This window comes from Nylanderia fulva, unplaced genomic scaffold (genome assembly GCF_048542155.1).
Source record: "Nylanderia fulva isolate GAGA-0341 unplaced genomic scaffold, ASM4854215v1 Scaffold6, whole genome shotgun sequence".
NCBI classification, from domain to species: domain Eukaryota; kingdom Metazoa; phylum Arthropoda; class Insecta; order Hymenoptera; family Formicidae; genus Nylanderia; species Nylanderia fulva.
The window spans coordinates 6,350,403-6,368,781 of record NW_028190698.1 but is presented as its reverse complement, the minus strand read 5'-3'; the positions used below and the strand labels follow the sequence as shown (position 1 = coordinate 6,368,781).

General features: G+C 42.2%; 2 protein-coding genes across 3 annotated transcripts in view; one reads left to right on the top strand and one right to left on the bottom strand.

Annotated features, from left to right (window-relative positions):
• Positions 1-18,379, bottom strand: part of Atg16 (Autophagy-related 16) — a 387,422-nt gene that overhangs the window by 151,773 nt on the left and 217,270 nt on the right. The window lies entirely within an intron of this gene.
• The window catches only part of neo (ZP and PAN domain-containing protein neyo), a 172,879-nt gene that overhangs the window by 92,308 nt on the left and 62,192 nt on the right, over positions 1-18,379 (top strand). Inside the window, exon 3 of the mRNA XM_029315354.2 lies at positions 7,047-7,498. Coding sequence (XP_029171187.2) covers positions 7,105-7,498 — 394 coding nt within the window. The 5' untranslated portion in view covers positions 7,047-7,104. The remainder of the gene's footprint in view (positions 1-7,046; positions 7,499-18,379) is intronic.

Below are 18,379 nucleotides of genomic sequence, written 5' to 3'. Positions count from 1 at the left end.
GAAAGTAAGTACGGATCGGATAGATTTCGTTCCAATCTCGGCGTTGATGCACCAAATTCATGCGCTGCAGAAAATTCAATAGGATACATTTTCGCGGGATACACTCGCTTCTCTCTCGAAATTCAGCTACGCTTCCGTAATGGACGCTCGTCATTTGAATGAAGGATTCGATGACGCGCTACTCGGAAGAAAGACTCGTGCATTGGCACAGAAATGTACATTTTCTGCGAACAGCTCTCCGTCGCAGAATACGTACGCATACTGTGTGTACGTTTAGAATACTGGATTGAGTATTACCATGCCAGTCCGTATCCCACGAGAGAGATAGAAGAAGAAGGGAGAAGGGAAAAATGTCATGAGAAGCTACCACCCCGGCGCATTAGCCTCTATGCAAATAAACTGCTTCACGCAAGGAGCGAGTGAGCGAGCGCGATATAGAGACTCGAGCTTGCGGATCGTAATGCCGCTCCCAGCCTCGTGACAAGATCTTCTATCGCGATTGAACGCACGAGTCGCAACACGCCACCTTCTCTGCGCGGTCGCGATAAGAGAACCACCGAGCGAGAAAGAGAGAGAGAGAGAGAGAGGACAGAACCAGGAAAGGCACGACACGTCGTGGAAATCAAGCGCAGCACGGAGTTAGCAGAGGCCTAGAGGCGACGTGGATCGAAGGGAGAGGAGGAACGAGAGGGGGTTACCACGTTGGGCCACCATCAATCTCTCGGCGACACTTCGCTGAAACGTTCTCGCGCGCTCGAGCGAGAACAAGTTCGAGGTGCAGAGAATGGAGCGAGATACTGGCGTAAATGCGACCAAAGTTTAATTACCGCCGTTGCCTCGCGAGCGGCAAAGAGCTCGCCCGCTTCTCCGAAATCGCCCGTCTCTCTACCTTCCTTCGTCGACGGATTCATCAGCGGCTACGACAGTATCTCAGCAGACACGTGGAGATAAAGCCATAGGAGGAGAGAAGAAGAGAGAGAGAGAGAGAGAGAGAGGGAGAAAACGAGGGAGATAGAGACGTGTCATCCTTAAGTCGCTCGTCCGCCAAGTTCCATAGCCATAGGGTCTTCCCGCGATTTGCTTTTCTCTCGTTTCATCTTTCCTTCGTTGCCTTCCGACTGTTCGTTCGTGCTCGTAGCTCGCGCCGTTTCACCTCTTCTTCTCTCCTTCTCTGCCCGCATCTCCCGGATGGTTTCCATCCATCCGCTTTCTCGTGTTCCATCCAATTCTCCTTCCAGCTCTGTTCCATTCTATTCGCCGCGACTCCGTCTCGCTTCCGCCGACAGTGTTGGTGTTGGCTTATGAAGATGGTAGTAGATACCTACTTAGAGAGCCACACAGCGCGCAGCCACGCATAAACCAGTTTCCTGGTTATCCGACTCCTCGCGTTTTCCTGGTCGACGCATAGCGCGTCGAACCCGAACACGGAACGTACCATTAACGGAGGCTTCCTCGGCTCGATTCCGCGGGACTCGCGGTGCTGCCGATCGACGATCAACCGGGCCCCGGTTGATGCTTAAAGTCCCGCCCCCTCCCCGATATCGCTTTAAAACGACGTAGTCGGTGCACGGAGAGATGCGGCTTTCAGGGAGACCGTGAGTGCACACACGTCCCGACGTCGAGCATCGAATAATTACGTAACAAGCTCCCGACTCTACGTGCATACTGTCGCGACGATCTTCGAAGAGAGACGTTATCCGTCCGTCTGGTATGCGAGACGCGGCGTGACGAACGGAACGGGGATTTACAGAGATTACCGCTGAATTTTCGAGCGAAATCGTTAGTCTACAATACTTGCGCTATCTTGTTGCTCTCCGTGTTACGAGGGAGTTAGTTTGAGCTTCCTGTAGATGCTTCAATCGAGGAGGGATGTTGCACAAGAAGATATATATATAGGCGAGCAGTTTACAGATGCCAATAATTTAATTTAATTTAATTAAGTACTTGAGTGTATATATATACCATATATATACTCGAGTACTTAATTAAATTCTCCATTATATATATATACATAATGGAGACGAAAAACGCATTTTTAACAGTTAAACGTTATTCCACAAAATTTACATGTATCTCTCTCTCTGGCTGTATATCTGACTCGTGGAGACACGTCGCGAGAATTAGAAATTTAGCGCTGCCTCGAGGAGAGAATCTCGCGCGATAAAGTGGTACGAATTAAATCACTCTGTGACTCTCTTAACACGATGCGGGTAGCGTCCATAAATCTAAGGAGATCGTACCGTGGTACGTAGCCGAACGTACCGTGGAATCCACGACGTGGCGCGCGCACGCTCACGAATGTGCACATTCTTATAACCTTCTGCATAACTTTGAGAATCCGTTTGACCGAGAACGGGTATCGAGAACAGTCTTACGCCGTTATGTGATAAGTCGCGTGTCCGTTAATGTCGTTGTGCGAGTCACCCGCGTGAATCATATTGAGTCACCTTGTCGTAACCTCGTAACATATTTGGCAGTCGGCCGAGGAAGTGTATTCTAATTGACCGAACCGGCTAAATTTATACGACTTTCCGGTTTTGCATCCTCCGCATCTTTGGACGGGAGAAACGGTGGGAGGAAGGGAAAACGAAGCGATCGCGGCATTTACGCGTAATCGACCGATGCAACAGAGAAATCCAACAGAAATATAAGTACTGGTTAGCCGTTCAATTTCCATAAGGATCGCTTAGGTCCATCCGGAGCGGTTGATACAAGTTAATGCATCGCTTCGCAACGTACACTCTGCGTATGTAGCGTGCTGCGCTGCGTTGATGCTATTGCCACCGATTGCTGATAGTAATTATCTTATCGCGCTGCGCGATCGTTCCTCTTACGTCTTACGTGTACCGCCCCGTTACGCGCTATAATATTACTTTATTAATAATAACTAACGCGCGCACGTTAATAACATCCAGACTATTCTGCAACGTTTATTAACCGCGAGGTTGACTAATCGGTGACTATATCGCGATGATCGATCGTTTCCTTAGATTCTGCGGGAAGCTAGTGTCTCGTTCGGTCGCACCATCTCCGACTCGCAATTCCTCGAGCGTAATTCCAATGGTGCTCGCAAAACCCGTCGGTCGACGACGTAAGACTGTCGCTGTCCTCTTTATCGGAGGACGTTCGCAAGATGCGCACGACCGCGAAATTATGACGCGATGGGGAAAGGAGAGAAGGAAGGAAGGTGACGAAGCGAGGAAGAAAGGAAAGGAGGGGAGGGGGGGAGGATCCATCGGATCGATTGGTACTCAAGGGCGGATGGATAGCGGCCGCTCGTAAATCGACGAAGCGGTCGTTTCCCTGCAAAATTCCGCGGCGCGAGATAGCCGATTGCGATTGAACCCGATGGGACATCCAGGAACCGTTATTCCGCCATGGTGACGCGATGGTATAGGCACCTGGTACGAAGCGCTGTGGTCCCCCATCCCCTTCTCCGCGACTCGTCTTTTCCCTCTCCAGATAGTGTGCCGTCTCTTCTTTCTTTCGTTCCTCCTCTCATCTTTTCTCTTTTTCCCTCTCGCATTTCGCGAGGTGGAAGCTCAACGAGAGCTCGTCGATCGTTTTCGCGGAGACATCGACGACGGGCCCCGGCTGCGTGGGTCGCGTTGTTCACACACGTGAACATTCAATTTTGCTCTCTTTGAGTGACCGATCCTCTCTCTCTCTCTCTCTCTCTCTCTCTTTCGTCCCCGGCTTCTTTCGCCGCGCGTCGTACAACGACTCCACAGGTACTCATATGCGTGCGTTCTCTCTCGCGCGACATAATTACTATTTTAGCCGACACGCATCATCGGCTCATTCCGCGAGTCTTCCACGACCGCAACAGGTACCTACTAATGACATAGAGCGCCTCGCGTCCGCAGACTCTGTCTCGTTTCCTCGCATCGTGCAAATTATCCTCGCTGGTCGGGCGTGTACCGTTTGCGTACGTAATGTCACACGTTTCTGTCTACGTGTGGTGTGTGCTTGCAGCGTATATCGATTTACGCATTAAGTATTAAACGTATTCATCCAATAGGTATCCTGAAAATCCTTGATAAGCGCGCTTGATTATCAACGTTAAAGATTCGCGATATCAGATAAACCTGCGAATCTGGTCGACGTGGCGAATTTATAAACGGTGCCGTTCTCACGCTAACGGCGAAAACGCAATTGCAAAATAAATTAACTTCGTGTCGGATTCGGCGATGATCCCTCGAGGCGACCGGTCCCCGTTACATGTCGTGGAAGAATTAGGCTGTAGGATCCGGAGAACACCAATATGAGGGAAAAAAAATACATTCCATTATCTCTCACGGTTACATATATGGAACCCTGGTAAAGAACAGTCGGGCGATAATGCGTTTAGTTATCCGCTGTCAGATCCCTTCACTCCTGCTATCTTAACTGTCAACGTGCGAAAGAGAAGGTATCAAATATAAACGATGTCGAGAAGACTCGCGTATTCTAAAAGAGAATAAGAGGATGTTAAGGGGCTAGTAAATCCCTGTCAGCGTATGTGACTTAACGCATAAAGTGTCACGGCTTACCCGCTTGCACGAGCACGTATATATATATGTATAATATAAGCGTCATCGTGCGAAATAGTTGAACCCCGTTGAACGCGCGATCACGGAAGATTGTAAAGTGGGCGGCAGTTTTAGGGTCCGCGTTGAAATCGCGTTGTCGACCACAAATTGTCAGGCCGATGTTCATGACTTCGTCGATCCGACCGAGAATGCAAAAAAAAAGAGGAAAAAAAAAACGTAAAGCGGGAAGTGGCGAATGCGGGGAATCTGGGCGGGGATAGCGCGAGGTGGCCGATCAAGAGAAAGAGAAAGAGGAGGTAGGAGAAGAAACCGGCGATGATGTTTTCAATGGTGTTGTACCGGCACGATCGAATTGTGCGTACCGTTCTGTCCTCCTTAGAGCCGCAGCGGCCTCGGTCCCCTCCGGCAGACGTCTTCGGTCGCTCGTGGAGAAGAGAGCCACACTGCCAGGTGTACACAGTGCCTAAGAGGCAGTCGGCCGACATAGTTACATCTCCAGTGAGCGGGATCGCGGCGAGTGGCGAGAGTCTCCCGCATTACCATCGCGAATCGTGCTTTCGTCTGTGATTTCGTGGTGGTTTGCACCATGCGCGCTAAACAAAAGTAATCGGTCCCTATATATACAATACCTACATATATACATAAATATATATACGAGTACACCTTATCTCTTCTTCGTGGTGAATCTCTCTTTTTCTCCCTTTCTCTCTTTCTCCGTCCTCGGTCGCGTCAACGACTTAGCCCACGTTTGTGTGTACCGTTTCAGCATATTGTGCGCTAACGGCCACTCTCGAGTTCGCTCGCGCGCGCTTACCAACGCGATTCCGTGAGAAAGGTGTTCGTGGAATTTACCTTCGCACGGCGCAAGAGTGCCAGGATAAAGCGCCGCCGAATTGCAAGCGTGCAGCATCGCGCCTGCGGCCAGATAGCCTCGACGACGATTCGCCTCCCGCGAAATTCGACGTCGATATATCGAACGAGCCGCCCTGTCTCTCTCTCTCACTCTCGACTGTTCGATTCCAGGTACGTGCATGTTCCCTGGAATTTTACTGTGCCGCGAATGGGTACGCCGACAATGGTGCGCGTCGGTGTAATTATTTTTTAACGTGCAACACGTGCGTAGAGACGCACCATGTATCGCGATTGTGAAACACGACGTTACGTTGAATTTCGGCTGCTATTTTCGGCATCGGAACAAAACTGCTGGAGTTTGCGGAGATCACCGCGCGAGGCAATCCATGGGGTCATAGTGGTGTACGAAAATATCCGGCAATTTAAATTCCCGCATATGCACGTCGTCCTGTTTTGTTATTTATTACACAATGTATGCAACGATGTTAAACGGAAATATGAACGATTTTCAATTTATTATCGTTACTGTGTTATTACTACTGGTTATGCGTTCGTAATATTTTAATTGCTATTTTAATTTCTTCATGTCGTATTCATCTGAATTTAGTCATGCAAAATATGTAATGTTAATTATATTAATGCGGATGCTCACTGACTTTTAACAGACTTATAAATTGTGTGTGTCTATATTTTATATCTTATAATTCGAAAGCATTTTAAATTTCATAATCGTATTTCACGTTTGCACGATATTAATGTGTTAAACGTTAAACTAATCTATATTAAAATGTGTGAAAATGTGTCAATTTATAGAATAATTGAGATATTACATTGATTTCTATAAAAGTTTTACGTAAAGATTTTACTTTTTAAAGCTGCTGCTGTCTGATATACGATGTCTCGATGCCATTAACCGGACGTTGCTCCGAAATCTCTAAGTTTTATCTTTGCGACTTTGCGCAGAATTTCTAAGAACTTGTCGTCGTTAAAAACATTCTTGCTCCAGCTCGCATTATTAATGCGAGCAAACCTTATTTTCCAATCTACTATTCCCGTTCCCGTTTTCCAATAAGAACAACGCGACACTTGACCAACGGCGGTACATTCCATCCCGTTAATTCCTATTTCCGTTAATTCTCCTTTATTCCATCCGTCAGAGTATTGAAACATTCGCTTAAAAGCAGCAGAAAATACATACTCCCATAACGAAGAAAAAACAGTCCAAGAAAATGTTTTGAGATGTTTAATTTTGTATTTTATTTCAGAAAAAAATATTATTAATTCAGTAATTAAACTGTCGTTATATATTCAAATTATGTCTCCCTCATCTTTAGTTTCTTTCATAAATTTTTTAAAAATTTATCTTGTTATATATATCATAAAATAACAATTTTTCACATTTTAAATATGTGCACTTTTCACATCCTAGTTTAATTCTAGTAAAATCTAGAACGGATTTTTAAAATTAAAGCAGTCATGATTCTGCGAAAAATAATTGATGATTTAATTATATGTGTGCTTTCGAATTATTTCTGTTTCAAGAGGTTTACTATCTTCTTCCAATAAAAGATATAATTAAAGGATATTGACATACGTATATTGTAATATCTCTTGTGTCTCGAACAATGAATAATCTCGTGTAAAATTTGATTTTTGTTACAGATTGCAGACACGTCCGCGACACGTTATTTCATCTTGAGCGTCTAATCGAGGTGCGACAATGACGAGACCGTACAATCGTCGACAGCTCGTCGCGTTACTTTTACTATTACAAACCGCCTCGAAATACGGTTACGCGGTTCACGCGGTTTCCGCGGAGTCGACGCACGCGGCCGACCTGTCGCCGTCGTCCGCATCCGTGCCGTCCGGTCTTTCCGGCCCGGATTACACCGGGCCATCCGCGGGTTCGGACGAATGCGATCCCGAGATGGTTGGCTTCGAACTGGTAACCGGCTACGTGTACACCGCGCCTACGAACATGCTCGAGTCCATACCAGGCACGTTGATGCTCACCGATTGCCTAGAGACCTGTCAGGCAAACGACTCCTGTCAGGCGGTCAACTACGAGACGGGCCTATGCGTCCTATTCAGCTCTAACGCCGACAGCAATCCAGGTAGGATTGAATCGTTATCGTATCTTTCTAAACACTGTAGTAACAACTATCGACTATGCGCCGATAGCTAGCGAACTCCCGAGGCTATCCCATTTGATAACCACTCCAAGATGGATGCAAACTTTTTCCTCTTCACGAAGAAAACGTTAGAGAAACATATAGTTCCTATACTACAAGAATTTTCTTTTAAATATTTTATGGAGTGCGGCTGTACATATGTACTGTGTATATATGTAAATTAATAGTATTGCTCTGATACATTTACAAAACAATATCATTATATTTTTTGTAAAGAAAATAAATCATTAACGGCAGTAGGTAGATATTTAAAAAGGCGAGAGAAGCAAGACGCGGTAATATTTCTTGATCCGTTATCATTAAAATTAGATTTCCATATGTACATGCGGGATGAACAAGCCTCGAGGTCCAGCGGCGTCTTCTTGTTGTTTTGCGCAATTACGGCGCTTCATAGGATAACCGAAGTATGTTAAGATCGTTTCACATCAGTCTCGTACGAACATTTTGTGTAATGTAAAGATCGCTTTGGGCGAAGCGCGATAATTTTCTGTACAATGCCTGCGGTACCAATTGCCTTGATCTACCGGATGAAAATAAGCGAAACAAAACGCGAAGGATAATAGACGGTGTCGTCCGGTACTCACGTCGGTGAGAATCGGGTCGATGTGCTTATCACACGTTCTTCACAAACTGTACGCATAATTTTTCATCTGTCTAATCCGTTAATTAATACATTAATAATGAAAAGATATTAAGAAAGAGATAGATTTTTCGCAAATTGATCAAAGATTCTATAACGGCTACAAAAGATCGTACTAATTCCTACTAATTCCTTTAAAAAGTGGATACTAAAAAGACACGAGTGTTTTCGCATTAATGTCAAAGATTCGAGATCTTTATCAAAATATTAAACATACTTAAAAAAATTTATTATTAATATGAAAATTTAATACAAAATAAATACTTTGTTTATATTATGTAAATTAAGAATGTGATGATATACAATATAAAATGTTTTGTTAGTTTGACGCAAATTATTTCTTCGTGATAAGATGATGATTGAATTTTCTTGTTGATATACGCAAATAAATGTTCAAATATTTTCATATATGTAGAATACTGCAAACACTCTGCATAGCAATTGCAAGAATTTGTTTTTTAATATATATTTTAAATGGAATTTTTAATGTTGGAAAATTTCCAATGTCGAGTAATGTAAAAATATTGGGAATTTTGTATCCAATCGTGCAATAATTGTTTCCATTACACGTAACAATTTGTCACAAATATTATCTTCCATAATATGCGTTAGTTTTCATTTTCTCCAAACGTATATCGGTCATTTCCTTTAAAATCATTTTTATATTTTATATGTTCAATTACATATGCGCATTTGTGGCACTAAAGATATAAATGTGTAGTTTAATAAATACAATAATACAATAAATGATATAATAAATGAAAATTGAATCAGATCATTTTTCGAATTAAAACGCGTAAAGTTAATAAATTCTGTAATGCGTTTCATCAAGTGATATTGATTTCTTTAGCGAATAACACGAATAGTGGTTCGTGCTCTCTGGCAAATACCTCTGGAATTGCATCCGTTTTCGTTCGCGTGTTCGAATCTTATTTAAATTTTTGCAGAGTACGAAACAGCTTTCACACTTTCAGTGTGGTTGATTTTTCTAGAAGAGGCTGCACCCGATGGAGCCACATATTGAGTGTCGCCTGAGGTAGTTTTTCTCGAGTATTTCTTGACCTATTATTTTTCCGACGCTGTTGAATGCTTTTACGGCACATACGCGAATATATTTAACTCAGAAAACGTTGAAATGTGTTGATAAATTCTCGAATAAACTGCATTGCAGTATTGTTGTATTTTATTTGTTTTTATAATGCTTCAATGTGTTACTTAATAAAAAAAAATAAATAATAAATATTAAGCTCTAAACAACATTTCTCAAAAATTTACGCTATCTATATTCGGTATAGATATGTGACAATTTATTTTCGCAAGTATTATAATTATGATTGAGCATACATAAAATCGTACGTATGATTAAGAAAGAAATAATTTTGATATAAGATCAAAAGTAAATTTATTCTTTTCACATCGACATACAAACGCGATTTAAAGAAAATTTCTCACATATCATATCGAAATAAATTTCTCGTTTCCATAAACATATATTTTGCGTGCTTTATAGATAGAGAAGAAGATCGATATATATATACGTTAGGTGCATCTATATATTCGGTTCTGACGATGAATTATAAGGATCACGTGCATTGTCAGAGGGTGCTACTGCGGTGGTTCCTTATGAATAATGGATACCGGTATAAGTAAGTGTAATGAGAAACGCACTAATTGAATCTTCCGGGGTATAATTAATATAAACTATACGTCCGCAGACGTCGGACTTGTGGGCATTAATTAAATGGCGGAATGAGATCTTATATACCTATGGAGAAGTGGTATTGTTCTAGAATATTTTTCGAGCGCATCTATCAAGAATAACACGTATACCAGGTAATTTGTTTCCGAGATGAGGAAATTAAAATGGGCGTATAATACCAGATGTATGAATGTACAATCGCGCGTTACGAATTGACCAATGCTTGAAATAATAATGGTACTTGAAAAACTGAACTATTATCGTTGTACGTAGGTACATTAAAACAGTCTGTAATAATTCACCGACTAACAACGAACGCGATCCAAACAGCAATTGTATTCTGTGCGATCCGCGCAATTCCTTCTCCGATTACCATATTATCATTATATATTTGTTTCTATGAAATAATATAAAGTAATGTAATTGTTTTATAATGATATTAATTAACGCTTAATTTTTTTCTAAATTCTATTATCGCTCTATGAGATATATGTATAGTTTCTAATACTTTTTATCTGCGGTTAGAAGTCCTTGCACGGTAAATAAAAATGATCTAATGGATGAATCGTGCGCAATTCATTTCGTGTCAGTTTTTACATCGAGAACTAACTATATGACCGGAACAGATTCGGTTGAAAGATGGCATCGCGTTCCAATTGCGTGAGCCACGGCTGTAATTCGTGCTGCGAACATCTGGTGAACGGAAATAAAAAGTAAGCGCGTCTCGCGATCTCTCGTGCAATCTACGATATATTTTTTCATTTTTTTTTTTTACACAATCATCATATGCCGGATAATTGCCAAAAGGCACGACGCGCCAAAGTCAAAGGAAACGCGCAATTGTTGTTAGTCTTCGTTTTACGTCTTTTGCGCCGCCGTATAACCATCAAGCGAGAACATAGGTACGTGATAATCTAACGGTGCAGCAAGGATACGTAAAGGAACGTTAGCGTTTATGTCTAAGACGCAGGGAAAGTAAAGGCATTCACAGAGCACGGATATGCAAAAGATCTTTGAGCATTTTACGCACCAAGACGACCATTTACGGCGAATTTCTCTAGAAAATCGGGCTCTCTCGGGCGCGCAAGTATGCCTGTATGTGACAGCTTGACGTTTACAAAGTACTCTTTTTACTGCCTTTAACCCTTCCTTATCTCGCTTTCACGCGCTCGTTGTCATCTGTCGCCCGCGCTCGCGTTTTCCTCTTTCTTTCTCTATGAACTTAAATCGCGAAAGATTTAATCACGAGATTTCGGCGACGTGAAATCGACATTAGACGTCGTACACGTCAGTTCAATAGAATCTTCTACGAAGGCTAGGGATAGAAAGGAGGGAAGAAGGGAGGAGAAGGTTAATTCGATCGAACTGCAAATCGGTCAGTCGTGGACGTCCGAGAGCGAAGAGGATCTCGGTCACGCTTTGATGGTCTCTTGACACGAGTTTCCTTTCGGCACGGCCGTCGAATGGATCTTTTCGCCGCCATCTCCGCCACTTGAAAAACTAAAAGGAAGAAAAAAAGCCCACGCGGATCCGACTTTTATTCGTCGAAACCGAGACGAATAGCCGAATAAAATGTTGCTCTGCCCGGCTATACACAGCACGTGATCGTGATCGACGACGGGGCCTCGATACCGGCAATAAGAAGACGACGACGTCAACTGACGACGACACACCGACGTCACGATCACGAAACTTGTGAAGCCGTGGGCCCCGTTAGTCGATGATAGGATCGTCGTTAGACAGGCGAGCGAGCGAGTCGCCGACCTCTCTCATCGTCTCGTCTCGTCTCGTCTCGTCTCGTCTCGTCTCGTCGTCCACGCGTGTCCCTCTTTCTGTCCTCGATACTTCGTTCTCGCAAAGGACCATTTGGTCCAGGAGGTAGTAAACCGACAGTCTGTCGAGGTAATTAGTTCTGGACGATATAATCCGGTTTAGAAACTCCGTTCAATCTGGGACTTGAATTCTCCGCTAATACTGCCGCTTCCTCCTAATGCGTTCTTTCTCATTCTTTCTCGTTCTTCCTCGTGTCTCGATGTCGTAATCGAGGTTCGGTCTCGGAGAAAATTTGCTTCCATTGACTCGCAACGTCGATTTTCCGCCAGCCACATGTAAGCGCGCAGCTGCTTCTAAAGGTTTCCTCTCTAAAAATCGATATTGACGAATAATGGAAATATTGACAATTCTCCTCGATGTATCGTGGCTGTGGATATATTTCTTTTCCGAGTACTTTTATTCTATCGCGATCGCGGAGAACGATAGAAATAATTAATATTACATGAAGCGCTACGGGTCATCTATATTCATCTAATAGCCCGCAAACGTAACGTGCAAAACTTTTCGCAGCTTCGCGACTAAAAAAAAAAGCTTTTTCGAGGTAAATGTAAAACAGTTTTTCCGCACGCCTAAATTTGTTTCAACGCGTTAAACATTCAGGCGGAAATTATGCGCGAATTTATATTAATTTATTACTTTCCAGTTGAAAAAGTAGCATGTAACGCAACACCGGAAATACATTTATCTATTTTTTCATTCTTTTATATAGATGCGTTTCTTCTCTCTTTCTTTTTACATGAGAGGTAAAAAATAAAATTAAATACGATTCGCTCTACATATATAAAATTCTTCCAACATATGTATAATATGGTGACGCGGATTTAACGGGAATTCTATGAGGCTGCGCAAATTCGAAGGAATTCCGTATATAAATGTAGACGGAATACGTACGTCCATCAAAAATGTATATATGCGTATGTACAACAGCCCTGTGTGTACGTAGCCATTTCCTATCCTTTACGACTGCACTTTCCTTCAATCGTCGTTCGTGATTCTATTTTCCTCGTTCCCGTCGTCGGTATTTTCTCGCGGGCCCACGTACATACATATAAGCGGCGTGTAGCCTCCTCCTCCCGACGACAGAAGGAAACAAAAGTGGGATCCGCATACATATTTTTCTTAAGAAGAACAGTTGCTCAGGTACACCTAAGCGAAATACCTCCAACTTCCGTGTGAGTCATTTTTTATTCTTATCCCGCCGCCTTTATTTAAACGGGAATTCGAGCGCCGCTACGTGTAGGCGAGTGTGCATAACGGTGCCATCTTCTTCGACGGCGTAAGAGAAAATCGTGACGGTATCGCGCGAGAAGTTTATAACGATATAGACGGATAAGTGATCCTGGAGGAGTAACCCTGGTCCCGGAGCAAAAGTTTCCCTTGCGCGCTTTGATGGAAGGCGGACCAAGAGACCGATATCAAGTTCGCGCCTCGCGTCCAGGGGATTTAACTTGGCTGATATTATACAGAATTTTGATATGGTTTCATCGGTGAATAAGTCTGTATACCGCAGGAGGACGTCTGGTAGAAGGGCAGTTAGAAGATTAAATTGTTTATTAAATAGTACCGACACTCTCGATTGCTATTCTTTATTACGAAAAAAAAAAAATATATATATATATATATATAACAGCTCGCAGTTTATTTGCGCGGGCACGCGCGACATATCCAGATTTATCGGATTTCGTTAAGTCATGGCGAGCGTCGACTTTAGGCCAACTTACGATTGTTATTTCTCGTGCCAAAGCGTCGGATGTAAATCTTCGCGGGAATCCGCGCTCATAAAGTATCCAGTGATTCGCTCTGGCGCTGCTCCAGCTTTTAGCATTTCCGACTTTAAAATGTACCCAAGCGCTGTTAGCTCTTAAACTGCCGATTTCCGGGAGGATTTATGCGCGCGGACCGATTCGCGCTGAAATTGCACCGCGCGCTTATTACGATCCGCCGTAATTAGAACTATAGATCAAACGCGCGGATAATACATTCGGATACGGCTGACGTCCTTTCTCTCTTTCTCTCTCTCTCTCTCTCTCTCTCTCTCTCTCTCTCTCTCTCTTTCTTTCCTCGTTCCTTTTTTCCATGGCGACGACTAGCGGAGAACGACGAAGGAACGAGTCGCCACGAGAGACGCGATTGTTCTCGTATTTATTGTGGTCACCTGACACATCTCTCACCGCGGGTTTCTCGCTATCAAATCGTCGGCTAACGGATCTTGCCTTGTCGCATGCCATCAACTGCAACGTCCACAATGCCGCACGTGCATAACGTTCGGGGTCGATGCATAATAACGATTTCCATATAAAACGCGAAAGGAGGCACTCGCGCTACCAGGGCGCTGTCTCTTAATGAGCGATATTAACATTTCCATGTGTGTCATCGAACGGGTCGCACGCGATCGGTCGACTATATGGTACATATATTGTACTTTCGTCCTGCATCTGAGGAGAACGACCCGTGCCCCGACAAACCGGCTTCTTTCCGGAGTGACAATAATGCTGTATCGCCGCATCATCGCGCATTGAAACGTGAGTTAACTCGGAGCAGGCATTATTGAACCGCAAGCTATCGGCACTTGGTTGCTATCTATGTATCTATCTATCGTGTAAAAGTAGTTTTACGATAGAATGAAATTGTATGAAAAAAGAAAAACAGTTAACCGATTAATCTTCGTCATATAGAGTCATCTTGGATGGAAGATACCTACAACGCGACTCGAGCTTTCAAGTCGCGATCTCAACACGGTATTTGTGTAACATAATTGTATTTTTACAATTATCTCTATTGCTGTTTAATTCTCAATATAAATAATATAATAATAATTAATAATAATGCATACGCGTATATAATTAATAATATTTAACAATATAAGTACATGAAAGAAATATTAAATGAGCGTAAAATAGTATATATTTTATTTGAGTATTTTATTTCATTTGTCATTCAAAAAGCATTTAGCACAAAGAAACGCACATTAATCGCTAAATGCATTTTCGCAACTTATAATCACAAAGCCGCCGTTTGACATTGTTAATTGGACAGATATGACAAATTACACATAATTCATAAGTCAATTTTACACATGGTTGTCTCACTAGGAAGATACAGAGCTGTTGAATACGGTCACGGTGGGCCAATTTGAGAAACAAATAGACTCTTTCTAAGACATAAGAGATAAGACAAACACAAGATTTTCACGGTATAGAGGAGTTATAAATATTCAAAGAGATTACTGATTTAACTTCCTTTTTCTAAAACGCTTATTAGCTGCGATTCTATCTTTCTAATGTACATAACGTAGATTTGCATAAAAGAGTTAAGTACTTTCAGTGATATTTCACTCTAGTCATTTCGAGCTTTACTTTCCTTATATCATTCTTACACATATAAAGTCAAAATGTAAAATAATATAATAATATATAATAATGATAAAAAATAATATATAAATAATAAAATATAAAAATAATATTACTAAAAGATCCGAAAAATTTTTTCTATATTATACAGAAAGTGGAAAGAATCGAAATATAATAGATGTTGAAGTCTTCTTTTCGCGATTCTATCGGACGTTCCCCCAGGCAATTATGTTACGCGGCTTTTCTCAAGTGACATGCTCAAAGAAGAAGAACGCATTATGTCTGTCACCGGTATGTGTGCGAACAATCGATGGTGACTTATGTTAGCGAGTCGTGCCCCTTTTCGCATATCCAACCCGATGGACGATGAACATTGCGTGTTGGGACCACAGCACAGATACTGAATACCGAAGTGCCTTATATACTGTAGACTGGATTTCAAATAGCCGTGGGAAGTACTGTCTCGGTCCGATATCGTCGGGAATACTAAATACCTCGTGCCGCATAATACTTACACGAAGTGCCACATGGCACGTAAAACGCACTCGATCGTTCGGAATCAAAGTGCTTTTGCGAAGAACTTTGTTCCTCGGAGATACGAATACGTGTATTGTATGTTCGCGTGTATCTAGATAAGTAAGACACAGACACGTATGCAGATTCTTTCCGCATACATACGTTTACCGTGGCCACGTGTCATCGAACGATCGAGGTAGAAAAAACAACGAGATGCTTGGAATTTATTTATTGATTGGAAAAGGAACATTCTTAGTCGATGCCGACAATCATCGCTGAATCACGTGACTTTGTATTGCTTATGTTTTGCATTCCGTAATTGTATATAATTTTTGACAAATCAGCTAAGTATATATTGTATTTAAGTTCCTCTGACAGCAATTTTATATCTAATCCATTATATCCGCGGAAGATACTTTTGATAAATTTATTTCGAAGTAATCACTGTATTTTCACATATATAAATACACAGCGAAAAAAGAAAATAAATAAATAAATAAATATATATATATATATATATATATATATAATTTAATATCTTTCTGCAAAAATAACATTGATACATGTAAATTTAATATTCCTTTGTTTTAAATAAATATAATATTTTTCGTATTTATAAATTTATAAATAATATTAACTTTTTATACAAATGGAATCAGCTTATCTTTATTTTTACTTTATTATATGTAATAGCAACAGAAAAACAAAGTCTGAAATTACTATTAATAGCGTATTCGTAATCAAAATGTTCTAAAGATAATTATAAAATCGTGTGTGTAGTCATTTTCAGAAGAAATCTTCGAGCATTTCCGAATCCAATATGCAGAGTCATCTTGACAGGTTATCGATGATCATGAAGAAATAATCAATAGTCATTGCATTGCTTTCGTCATACCCTAACTGTAGTTAATTCTCTTGACTCAATCGAGCAGATCAATAACCAAATAATTATATATGTTCGTGATCGCAAACAATAATAATTAAATTTAAATTATTAAATAAAAATATTTTGTTTAAATAACATTTGGAGCGAAATAGAAACAATATCCAAGTCTAATATATAAGAAACGATATATTTTGAGATTTCTCCGTGACCGTGTGACTCGTATACATATACACACAAATAGATTTTCAAGCAAAAGGACTCGATTCTCTCACGACGTAAACGCGATTACGTTCATGTTCTAACCATTTGGATACAACTAAATAGCATCTCCCGCGAGAACGATAATCACCATCGTGCTTAATTAAGTTTCGTAAAACAGTGCGCGCTCAGTGTGATCGAAATTATCGGAACGCAGGCGTCGTCGCGTGCACGGCGGTAACGTTAATGACAAGAACTTAAGACAATTACTCGACACTTTGCATTCCCGGCGAGCCGGGAACGAAGTGGCGTAGCCGCGTGATCTCCTTGAGCGGATCTTGAGCGAGCGTCGTCCTGTAATTCCGGGCGCCGCCGAATATTCAATTCCAGCCGCGCGAGAACGCGCAATCTGCGAGGTGCGAATAGTTTCCGTAGAACCATCGAAAGTAATTACGTTATTGGCTCGTTCCTTCTCGTGCCTTGCCTTCGCGCCACGCCGGTCGAATGCAAGGGCAAATCGCGTGCTCGTTTCGCTTCGACGTCGTCGTGCAGGCAGGATGCAACGTTTGCATATATCCTAGTCTTCTTTTTCTCCGTAATCCGGGTCCCGCCTAGATGCGGTTTCGTGTATTAAATTCTTGTAACAGGCCGCGCGATGCATGCACGCAAATTAGAAACATACCATCAAGGATGTACAGTTATGTGGAACGTAACTCGCCCTGACGACATTACACGACGTTAAAAAGTGACGAGGAGGACAGGTCGGGCCTTGACTGTGTGCCTTTACCACTGTGTCTCTCTACCGCTCCTGCATATTTATGACGATAGCAATGAAGGCGACCGAAACGTGCTTTTTTCACGTCGGAGATGAATGAGAGAAAGCAGCGGATGTGTCGGCGTGCATTGTACTTTGCGGTAATGAAATCTTTCGTTTCTCGCCAACACGGAATAGTGTTGTTAGACACCTGGACTTTGGGCGTAACGCAAAAATGACGGAGCCCGTTTTACATAATTATCGCGGAATTAGACTTTTTGTTTTCTTCAAAAAATCGTCAACTATAATTCAGTGGCGAAGGTATACGCACGGTTCTCGAATATTTCGCGATTCTTTGCGCAACATGACGGGCACTTATTGCGGACAGCGATATTGTAGTAACAAAATATGCACAAGCTTACGGTTTGCATTTTATTCCTTGGGCAAAAGACAAGCACACAGTCGTGCGGTTGACGGAGTGCCGTATTGCCACGGGGAATGGACGTCGATACATTTCTAAAAGTAAAATCCTTGCGACGTGCGCCGCAAGCGCGGCCACGAACACCGAGTGGCATTGAAAAACAAAAGTGTCGGTGAAACTGGTGGAAGTAGGAAGACAAGTGGGCACGACGTGGATGAGAAAGCTGACCGTCGCGAGATACGTTAGAAGTACGAGCGCATTCAATTCTTTCGCGAACACAGAGCGAAAGGGAAATTCCGTCGAGTGTAAAGGGACGATTGAAAATGTTGGCTTCAATCCAACGCAGGGGCATGTTTTATTCGGGCTTCGTATACATGTTAAGAACGCGTATCCCCTCTTATCTGTAATATTAGCTTTATAAATAAATTCGATAGAAATGTAATATCGAAAATATACGCGTAAAAAGAAATGTGGACGATAGTTGGAGCAGAAAGCAACCTGTCACT